Below are 11848 nucleotides of genomic sequence, written 5' to 3'. Positions count from 1 at the left end.
ATTCCTGGGTATTCTCATTCTGCAGTTTTTGCACTCTGTGGTCATTCACTGTGACTTATGCCAGATGAGACTTAAAATCCTTTATAGGGCCGATCAGTCCCAGATAACACTACCCTGCAAGCTACCACAGAGTGGGTTCTTTGGTTAATGAGAGGTTAAATTATCCCTCAAGAGAAAATAAAATATACTAGATGAACACACATGAGGCTTCTGCATAAGCAAAGCTCTCTTGCAGGGATGTCTGCAACAATCCCTGTGACTGTAGGGTCTGCCTCACCCAGAAGTTTTGAAGATTTCTATGGATATACGAAAGGACCTGCATCAGCCTCCAGCACTCTGTCTAATTCTACCAGTATAACCAACACCTCAAGACCCTTGGGAAGGGCAAAGAAGCCTCAGGCCCACAACAGGAGCATGTTGCCCACAGGCTTGAGTAACTGTGTGGTATTTCAGTAAGATGCCACTCTGTTGCACAGAAATCATTCCAAATTTATCTGTGGAGCACAGTCGGACCTAGTGATTGCTCTTACAGTATTTCAAAACAAACACATCCTCTCCATCTCTTCCTTAGCTCACCCAACAGGCTCTGTCTTTGCAGCATGTAACACTGCTACTTCCACTGACACTTTAAAAATTAAGGTAATAGAAACTGAAAGGTTCACACCTCGTTCAAATTTCAGCCTCTTGTATAACTGAAACTGGTCAACAGACACCAAACAGGCAATCTGAAATGAGAAACACACAGAAAAAAGCATTAGAAACACAGAGACTTGGGAAAAAATACTAAACACCCTGTTCTACACATTTGCTCTCCTGAGCTGGCTCTCAACCACATTCCTCCCTACCTTGACTTCCTTCTCCAAAATATAAAGTAGTTCCCGACCTCTCCTTTTTCAGCCACACAGCTCAGTAGTTCAGCTCATATCTTTCTTACAACAGAGAGGAAACCCTTCTTTGTGGACTCTGCCTTTACTTCAGGCTTCTCAGTTTTATTTCATGTTGTTTCAATGTAACGAAGGGTGACAGCTTGACAGCTTGGAGACTGCAGCCTGTTGTTCATGCACAAGAACACAGCCCAAACAGCTCCTCATTTGCATCTCCCAGTCTTAATGGCAAGGGTCAGTTAGGTCTAAGGAACTTAAAAGATAGCCTGGTTTCCATTTTTTATTAATTTCATGGGGTTTTGGCTAAGACAGCTAATGTCACTGCTGGTGGAATTTGCCTTAAGACACATACTAGCCCACTGGGAACTGGACTGAAGTTAACACATTTAGTTGGCATAGACAAACAGGCTTTGCTGATACATTTTACATGTTTCCATAATTAACCTCCCAGCCTAAAAGGCTAAATGCTCTTAATCTCCATTTACCAGCCCATGGAAGGAAAAACAAGTACCCTACTTAAAACTAATAAGCAAACCTGCACAGGGTAAAGAGGGGTTCAAAAGAAACTTCCTGGTTCAGGAGCCACATGTTTGTTGGACTCAAGATCTGAGATTATTCTCTTTATTTGATCCATTTGTAATATTGTATCAGCACTAAAAATGTTTCTCCTCTTTTACTGACAATAAACCTAGCCTAATACTAATACAGGACCTGACAATTTGAGGCACTGTGAGACAGTGTAGAACTGACAGCTTCAAGAAGAAAGGTTCTCAACACTCACATTCAGTATCCTACCACAGTCCTTCAAATTACTGCAGAAGGCAAAATTCTGCCCTCATTGAAGTGGGCACTGACCCTTGTTATCCTTCTGGGTTGTGTGACACAGCAAGTGTCATGTGAGAAGACAAAATATTCAGTATATGCTCAGTATCATGCTGTGAATACATTTGCTTTCGCAGATGAAAAAAAAGAGAAAATATATATCCATTTGTATGTTATAAAATATGAAATTGCTTCAAGTTCTCAAATCAATTGGAATTAAAATTGCATTTTTAAGCAGAGGTTTGGATCGTTTATTTGACCTAAACCAGTATAATACAAAAACTAATCCAACCAATGTCAAGATTTGAGTGTTCAAAGATGATTGAAAGACTTAAAGTTGAAGAAATCAAAGGGAACACCAACAAATAGTTACAAAATATATTCTTAGTCTAGTAAGTCGATCCTGGGGTCAAAGCAGTGTCCTTATTCAGGTTTTGAATTCAGGGTGTAACTGTTTTTAATATAGAAGTATTGAAAGTATGAAGCACAACAAGAATATGTTAATATAACTGTAAGACACAAAGAGTTTCCTGCGAAACTCTTCACCGGTCAGCTGAAACACTCTCGAAAAACAAATGTGAACTTCAACAAGGAAAAGGGAGTTCAGCAACTTCAGCAAAGAATGAAGCCAACCAACAAATTTATGTGAAACCCACAAGACACGTTTCAGTATTGTCCACTCCTCCCCAGGGCTGCTTCGAATCTAAATAAGAGTTTGAAAAACAGAAAGAGTCATCTGCTTTTCTCTAGCTGGGCAACCAGCAACTAGTTTAAATTTTCCTTCATTATAACATTATAATTAAAATGGTGAGTCTCAATGCTATGAAGAGCCACCTGAGTGAATCGTTTGTTCAGGGTCTTCCTGTGCTTGCTCTTGCGTTTAACAAACAGTTTTTCAAGAGCAGAGAACTGAGCCCAGAATTTCCCATGTCTTAAAAATCAGTCTTTTTCATTACAGTTGGAATGGAACGAGAAGTTTTATTGTAGATTTCAACAGTAAGCAGAGTCAGTGCTGAAAGCTTCCCTTTCTCCTATTGAAAGTCTGATCTTACCATGCCAGCCTTCCCCACAGGTTCCACCCAGCCCCACTCCTCTTCCCACACAGCCTCATCAGAACCCAGCTCCCCCCGCCCTTCACAGAGCTCCTGGCACCAACACATGCAGCCCATCTCCTCTGCCACTGACTCCCCCAGGCTTTGAGAGGCCATTTCCTGATAGCACCCACAGGGATGTCGAGCTGAGAGGTGCTGAGCTGAAGCCCCTCACAGACTTTAGGCATGAGGAAAGGAAAGCACAATCCACTGCTGCCTGAACTCAGCGCTGCATCAAAGCCACACGTACAAACTCAATTGAAAAAAATGAAACGTGAGTCCCCAAAAAAACCCAGCAAAACCTCTCCTCAGTGAACTTTTAACCTCATTTATGCTTAATCAAGAACAGCCATAAGCACAGTAACGAGATTAGGTGTTTATCTCCTCCTATTTGGCATCATCTTCATACACCTTCTCCAGCCCCACCCAGGGGTCTATCCCAAGCACCTCCTCCCTTGCACAACCACACAGGCTCCTGGGCTGGGCAGAGGCTGGAGATCTGAGGAGGAAGCAAACCAGCAACATGGCAGGTGGCAAAAGGCCAATGAGAAAGACCATGAGCACACCAGAAAGCAGATGTTTCTTATTCTAGGCTATGAAAGTTTTCTAGTGCAGCAAGAAGAACAGGGTTTGGGGTTGGTTGTGGGTTTTTTTAATACTGGTTTAAGGTTACAATAAAAATCTATTAATAAAATAAGAGGCAAGAACTTCCCTCTCCTGAAAGAAAACACATTGACTTGGGACTTACCAGATTGTTGGCAGGTGAAATAAGTTTTCTAGTCTTCTCTAGCTTGTAAGCTATGTCTGCAGTTAAAGCTCTCTTGTCATAGAGCACAAGAACAAGTAAGAACTCTCACTAAAAACAACAGCTTTCACCTGAAGTAAAAAGATCCATGGAAAAAAAGCAGTATTTTTAAGGCTCACCACCACAAAATGCTCCAGCTGGACTCTTGCTAAGTGTCCAAAAAGACTCTCCAGGGTGGTACAATAACTGGGGGTGTTATTACTGGGCAAGACAAAAGAGCAAAGGAAGGAAAATGAAAGGGTATAAAATAATTGGGTGCAGTTTACACAGGGGCAGACTGTCCCTCATAACATGGGCAGTGCAATAGCCAGGAGCCAAGGAACAACAACTGCCCTGTTTTCAAACACTGGCTGCCACAGTGGAAAGTGAAAATCACTACTCCACCTATTCTCAGACTTACAAGCAAGATGCAAGGAGGCAATCAAGAAAACTAAACAGATCTGACTTCCTTTCACACCCGTATGAATCAAACCTCGACAATGTCAAGGGAGGAAAGTTCACCAGGACAAGTGCTGCTCCCCGTGCTGCTTGAGCAGATAGGCAACAAGGGCAGATCCTGCCCTGGCAGCAGCAACAACTGCTTGCAGGGGGTTGCACTGACCACCTCTGCAAAAGTCCCACTGAGAGGCACTGTCCAGTTTTGCAGGACGTGCAAAATAGTTTTAACTTAGGCTGTGGTTTGCTGTTGAGAGTTCAATCGCTTCATTGTTAGAAAGCACACCCACTCCTTTCTTCATCAGCTACCATGCTCACTAGTGTCACCATGAAACACTAAATTATTCATTTTCTCCATTAAGGACCTCTTATTTAGTGACAAACAAAACCAAAAATTCATATTCCCTCATTTCCTCCCCTTGGATTTATTTAAAATGAGTAAATATGAACAAAAACTTTAATTTTGACCCTGAAAAAGTTAGGTCGGCCTGCAGCATTTTCTCACCTTCCTCCTCATTTTACCATTTCAATCACCCCTAGCAAAATGTACACCAATTTACACATTAAAAATAAAACTGGTATTTTAAACTGATTCCCAATGGAATTTTTGTTCAGCTATGTATGGAATATAATGCAACTAAGGATTCTAAGATCTGGGTCACCGTCCCATTTCATCATGGCTTTACAAAGTGCTGGCAGCCCTCTGTCAGGTTAGTACTAGTGTAGATCATGGATTTACACAGAGGGTTAATAAGCAGAACCTGCAATGCCTGCCAAGGGTTCATTCTCCTTGTCAGGCTTAAGAGGCAAAAGGAAAGCCCAAATCAGAATCTCCTTTACCACCTGCTGCACAGTTTTTTAATCCAAATCAGATTATGTATAAATAGATCATTGTCATCAACTTAACAAGCTTCAAAACAACACAAGAGTCAGAAAGAACAAAGCACAATCCCCTAGACATTATCCAAGTGAGTGCTGCTTTAGAAATCCCTGTATGCACTTGAGACTTTCCCTGATTTACAGCTTGCATTGGTGCCTGGATTTGCACCAAGTAAAAGCATTTCAAACCATGATAAACTACCCCTTGTTTAGATTAGGGGTATTAACTGGTCCAATTAACTCAATAAAACAAATTCCCAAGAGAGACAGGAATATTCTAGACAGAAGAAGTCTGCATGAAGTCTGCAGACTTCAGAAGTCTGCAAGAGAACTTCATTAACATAAGATGTTCCTTCTACCTTTTGCTTCCAGGAAGGAATCCAAATAATCTTTGTTTATTGTACTAATAGAACTTGAAAGGACAAACATCTTGTTTAACAAGATTGCTTTTAAACTTTCCCTTTTTTTATGTAACCAGCTATTTGAAACAAGAGTCTGTAGCCAAAACCATTCCCTTCCCACCACAAATACCCATATATTTCTACATAAAACCAGCTACAAGCAGCTGCTATCTTTATGTTACAGCTCAAGATATGACCTAGGATTGCACTTGATTTCAAGCATGCCAGTGGAACAACTCCTTCTGTTTGAATGTACTATTTCCAAAACAAAAAAAAACTGCTGGGGAACATACCAGTTTCAGCTAGATTTTGTTAAAGTAAAAATAAAAAAACAACCAAACACAAGGGCCTCAGGAAACTTATCTTGAAAGTACTGAAAAGTACAATTTTCTTGTTCAAATGACTTGTCATTTTAAGTTAAGAATAAAAACCTGGAACATTTTCTTCTGTGATCTAAATGTTCTCGCTCACCAAAAGTAAAGGTTTAACTCCCAGCTTCTCCCACGTGCTATGAATACGCAGTGTACTCCTCTAATACTGATGAAATATTCACCAGTTTAGAGACATATTCCTACTATTTACTCATGTTCATTTATTCACGAGACATAGCAGAAGAAATTCTATTCCCTGTTTAAACTGTTAACCAGAGTTTTTGCCCCCCTGCCACCCCCTAAAAGCAGCACAAGAAGCACGTGTCTCAGAATGAAGGCAAGAGCTGTGAAAAGGCTCTCATAATTTAGCACAAGGTAAACTCTCAAGAATTTTATCAAGAAGATAAACTGGACTTAATTCACAATGAAGACAAACAGGTCACTAGGAAGCACAGAAGAAATGTCACACACCTTGATAAAGACCTTGAGAGAGGCAAGCTGAGGAACTTTCATCGCTATAACGTGTTATAAATTGCTTATAAGCTTTGTTATTAATTGTTCAGTTTCCTTATTGAAGAGAGCTCAATGCAAAATGCACTGAAGTCAATAGAATGACTCTCCTTCAAATTATGCCTAAGTTCACCTTATCTCCCTTGTGCAGGCTAGGGCAAAAGGCATTTAAAAAGCAAACAAAACAACCATGTTATCTACATAATTAGACAAAATTTAGCCCAAAGTATAGGAAACAAATTAACACCAGATCCATGACAAAGACAATTCCAACTGTTTGGTGTTAGTTTTTTTCCAAACTGTAATGGTAACTGATAAAAGTCAGTTACAGCAGAGTCTAAAATGGACATGACATGAAGAATACACTTTTTCAAAACTCTGACACTAACACAGGGGAGAAAAAAAGACCTTTTTTTTTTTCTTTTTCCTCCCAGTACAGACAACATGTCATTCCTCATGGCACTGTACTGGTGAGGAAACTTTTGCTGCCAGAAGCCAAAGACCAAACCCTGACTCACCAGAGGTGAAAGGGCTCATCCTTTTACACCAGCAGTTTCAGAGTGTGTAAGGAATAAACTGTAATTCTAAACAGTACTTCCATTACAAAGAGTAACCACATTTAAACACATTCTCTACCATAGAATCACAGAATCCTAGGGGTTGGAAGGGACCTCGAAAGATCATCTAGTCCAACCCCCCCTGCCAGAGCAGGATCACCCAGAGTACATCACACAGGAACTTGTCCAGGTGGATTTTGAATGTCTCCAGTGAAGGAGACTCCACAACCTCCCTGGGCAGTCTGTTCCAGTGCTCTGTCACTCTCACAGTAAAAATTTTTTTTCGGATATTCACCTTGAACCTCCTATGCTCCAATTTACACCCATTACCCCTTGTCCTATCACTGGTCATCACTGAGAAAAGCCTAACTCCGTCCCCCTGACACTCACCCCTTACATATTTGTAAACATTGATGAGGTCACCCCTCAGTCTCCTTTCCTCCAAGCTGAAGAGACCCAGCTCCCTCAGCCTTTCCTCATAAGGGAGATGTTCCACTCCCTTCATCATCTTTGTGGCTCTGTGCTGGACTCTTTCAAGCAGTTCCCTGTCCTTCTTGAACTGAGGGGCCCAGAACTGGACACAATACTCCAGATGCAGCCTCACCAAGGCAGAATAGAGGGGGAGGAGAACCTCTCTTGACCTACTAACCACACCCTTTCTAATGCACCCCAGGATGCCATCGGCCTTCTTGGCCACAAGGGCACATTGCTGGCTCATGGTCATCCTCCTGTCTACCAGGACCCCCAGGTCCCTTTCACCTACACTACTCTCCAGCAGGTCAGCCCCCAACCTGTACTGGTACATGGTGTTTCTCTTCCCCAAATGCAAAACTCTACACTTCCCTTTGTTGAACTTCATCAGGTTTCTCCCCACCCAACTCTCCAGCCTGTCTAAGTCTCTCTGAATGGCAGCACAGCCTTCTGGTGTGTCAGCCACTCCTCCCAGCTTAGTATCATCAGCAAACTTGCTGAGGGTACATTCTATACCCTCATCCAGGTCATTGATGAAGATGTTGAACAACACCGGTCCCAGAATATATAACACCATCTGAATAAGGTACTGTTTTTTAAATAATAGCTTTTAAAGGCCACATTTTCACAAGTAACATCTTTTATAGAGAAGAAAAAACAATACAGAATGCTCATACATAATCTGTAGTTTACATACTAACCTTTCATATTATTAATGGAGCCTGTTCTTTCTCTTGTTTCTGGGTTTTTTTGGGGGTTTCTTCCTTAAAGAAGAAGGTATTGGGTAAAATACACAAGCAGTTCATTTTAAGCAGGTTGGGGGGCTCTTTGCTTTTCAAGCTGACAGTCTATGTTTCAAGCACACCACCAAAAGGGAGTGTCAGAACATTCGTTCATCCTTGGGACACTAATGCACATTTGAGCTGTTCAGTCATTCTGCCTTCAGCCCAAAAAGCACCCAAGGACTAAGCTAATGGTCCATTAATACATATGCTGGAATGTCCTCTTGCTTTACTAAGGGGAAATACATCTCTATAATTCCTATAGCATCATAACCCTAGCTTAACAGGGCAGAATTCTTCTGACCATTTGTTAATTTTATTTTTAAAACGCATTTTCAGTAAAGGCTAATTGCTCCCAATCTGGTGTGATGGGTGAGAGGCACATTGCTACGCTCCCTCTGCATCTACGCAGAAGAAAGGAGGAAGGAAAACATCTGGCTGCTTTCCACAATAGCTGGATTCAGCCAAAGAAAAGCTCCACCATATGCCTGCATGCCATAACAAACAGCTGTGAATCCCAGGCCCTGATTCAGCTAAGCACAGCATTTCAAACGCATGCTGGAGAGATCTTGAATTTTTCTGCAGAAAAAGGTGTTTTTTATAGTGGGAGTTGCATTGCCACTAGTTGCATTTGAATAGGATTATATACTTCCACCACAGCTGTGTCATCTGTATATAAAGGGCTCAAGAGAACCCAGAAGAGAAGGTGCTTCTCTTCAGTTCAGGGACAGAGATCTGATTCTCCTCAATTCTGTCCCTGCAAACAAATGCAGACAAACTGCCTAAAACCAGGCAAAATCCCTTAGCCACCTTTCTTTCCTGGTTTATTGGATTTTTTTCCCTGCTTGTGTTCCCAGACCCAGCAGGGCTCTACTTGGTTCACAGAGCAAGCAAGCAGGAATCGCTGCAGGGCAACATCAGATTTACCTGCAGTTTTCCACGGCCTTCTAGATGTATGGAACAGCTGGCATGTCTGAGGGTTCCAGCCACGCTGCCAACAACTCCTCCTCATGTCATGGGTTTGGCAATGAGCCACATTCAGAGACTTTACAACAGCCTTAAGTCTGGAGGCTGCTTCAGGATTGCTGGGAGACCACCAGGCAGCCTGGTAGGGGCCATCTACAGCCCCCTTGAGCCCCATTGTCCCAAGCAGTGCAAGAAAATCTGAGCAGCACATTTTCCCTCCAGTTTCTCCACCTCCAACTTTCAAACTGAACCTTCCAGTTACTCTGGGAGATTGTGCACATGCCAGACATGCAAACAGCTTTGCCTAAACCTCATTTAGCTTCTGAGCTCTCAACCTCTCCCATCTCTGCCTTGGGAAAGAAGACACTTCTCATATCTCTTAAAGACCTACTTCCACCATGGCCTTGCAGATACCTTCCTTTCCAAATAACATTCAGAATCTTGCATGTTTATATTTGGCTGCAAATTGGTTGTTGCAGCCCAATTTAAACATGCACAAAGAAATTTGGGCCTTGCATATAATCAGTTAAGAGTTCTTGCTCTTGATTTCAGAGAGATGCAAGAATTTCAGTGTTTGCAGTCAAGTCAAATCTGATTTAACTGACAGTACTAATAGGATTTAACTGACAGGAGACTCAGCAATTCTGGGATACAGGGTATGTTGGTTAAGTCACCTGCACAGGTAATTCTGAGGTTGTCTAGATGCCAAGTAAGCCTTTCCTTAAGGCACAGAGGGAGGGGAAAAGAAGCAAAACTCTTGAAAAATATCTGTTTCTAGTTCCTCTTGCCAGTCAGGCTGTCAAAAGCTCATTAAAAGTAATCAAAGGGAAGAAAAAGTGTTTGATCATACTTATTATGTAGATAAAGGAGTTTGGGGGGTTTACAACAGCCTTAAGTCTGGAGGCTGCTTCAGGATTGCTGGGAGACCACCAGGCAGCCTGGTAGGGGCCATCTACAGCCCCCTTGAGCCCCATTGTCCCAAGCAGTGCAAGAAAATCTGAGCAGCACATTTTCCCTCCAGTTTCTCCACCTCCAACTTTCAAACTGAACCTTCCAGTTACTCTGGGAGATTGTGCACATGCCAGACATGCAAACAGCTTTGCCTAAACCTCATTTAGCTTCTGAGCTCTCAACCTCTCCCATCTCTGCCTTGGGAAAGAAGACACTTCTCATATCTCTTAAAGACCTACTTCCACCATGGCCTTGCAGATACCTTCCTTTCCAAATAACATTCAGAATCTTGCATGTTTATATTGGGCTGCAAATTGGTTGTTGCAGCCCAATTTAAACATGCACAAAGAAATTTGGGCCTTGCATATAATCAGTTAAGAGTTCTTGCTCTTGATTTCAGAGAGATGCAAGAATTTCAGTGTTTGCAGTCAAGTCAAATCTGATTTAACTGACAGTACTAATAGGATTTAACTGACAGGAGACTCAGCAATTCTGGGATACAGGGTATGTTGGTTAAGTCACCTGCACAGGTAATTCTGAGGTTGTCTAGATGCCAAGTAAGCCTTTCCTTAAGGCACAGAGGGAGGGGAAAAGAAGCAAAACTCTTGAAAAATATCTGTTTCTAGTTCCTCTTGCCAGTCAGGCTTCTTGTCAAAAGCTCATTAAAAGTAATCAAAGGGAAGAAAAAGTGTTTGATCATACTTATTATGTAGATAAAGGAGTTTGGGGGGGTTATGTTTAAAAAAGAAAAAAAAAAAAGAGAGAAAGGAAAAAGTGTTGATACCTCTGCTTCTTGTAGGGTCCCATTCTTCAAGCATACCATGTCTGGACACGTGATGGGAGAACCACAGCCTTCTTGAATTGCCAGCTGCAGGTACTGTCTTAGGCACTAGAAACAAGTAAAGCAAAGCAAAAAGTTATAGCCCACATGTTGGTAGCAGACAGATGCTAGACATGCTGCACAGCTACCACCTCCACTGCCTTAATTGGCTGTCCTGAAGCTCCTGCACACAGAAAACATCAATTATTATAAGCATGAATGCTACAAGTCATTACATTGGAAAGAATGCAACAAAGAACAATTAATTATGCATGACTTCATCTGCCAAGCATTGCATTTACCCAACTCTGCAAGTCAGACCTTTCAGTGCTAACAACCCCTATGCTTTGCTAAACTGGGATTGGAGGATTTAGGGAGGGGAGTATCCTTCATCCCAATTAAACAGGCTTCACTCTTTTGTGTTTCCTCCTCTGTTCTTAATTCCGACTCTCAGCCAGCAGTTTCCATTGTAGGAGACCTCATTTACAAGAAATAGACTACTGTTCTCAGCTCCATGACAAGGGAAGGGGGTGCATAACCTTATTAGGAGGTTATCATCTGCCCTAGAAGATGTGCAGCTCTAGGTTCTTTTGCTCCTCCCCCAATGCCCCACAGAAATCAGGCAATTTCCATGGTTTACCATGATTTATCATCAGCCTCTAGTCTATGGAGCAGGAGTTCAAAGTCTGTTTCCACTATGGAGACCTTCTTATGAATATTTCCAAATTGTTTCATTACACAAAAATGGCAGGCCTCCCTGCTCCAAGAACAAAAAAGCTCTCTGTTCTCACATTTTATTTGGCATGACAGTTTCAAATATATTCAACTTGTCTTTTTAACACTCTATAATAATGGAGTCTTTAATAAAATCACAGCATAAAACTGGTGCAATGGACCAAAGAATAGTGCTCAAATTGTATCTCCAAACTGCACAGGTAAGTCACCACCCTCCTAAATCAAACAAAGCAGCCAAGTCTCCTCAAAATAATGACAAAACATACAGTAAATTGCAAATCAATGTTAACAAAATAAGAAAACATAGATGTCTGGCAGGTTGGTGTTACCTTGCACAGTTTATTGTAAATGAAACCCCACATATTTTA

The 11848-nt window shown here is 41.7% G+C and overlaps 1 protein-coding gene across 1 annotated transcript in view; it reads right to left on the bottom strand.

The window, feature by feature from the left end:
- Nucleotides 1–11848, bottom strand: part of RNF144B (ring finger protein 144B) — a 34119-nt gene that overhangs the window by 8132 nt on the left and 14139 nt on the right. Inside the window, exons 2-3 of the mRNA XM_009998274.1 lie at nucleotides 10710–10814; nucleotides 665–725 (exon numbers count right to left, since the gene is read on the bottom strand). Coding sequence (XP_009996576.1) covers nucleotides 665–725; nucleotides 10710–10814 — 166 coding nt within the window. The remainder of the gene's footprint in view (nucleotides 1–664; nucleotides 726–10709; nucleotides 10815–11848) is intronic.

The sequence above is a fragment of the Chaetura pelagica genome, unplaced genomic scaffold (genome assembly GCF_000747805.2).
Source record: "Chaetura pelagica isolate M959 unplaced genomic scaffold, ChaPel_1.0 scaffold640, whole genome shotgun sequence".
NCBI classification, from domain to species: Eukaryota; Metazoa; Chordata; class Aves; order Apodiformes; family Apodidae; genus Chaetura; species Chaetura pelagica.
Note: the sequence above shows the minus strand (reverse complement) of the source record. Positions and strands in the feature narration are given on the sequence as shown.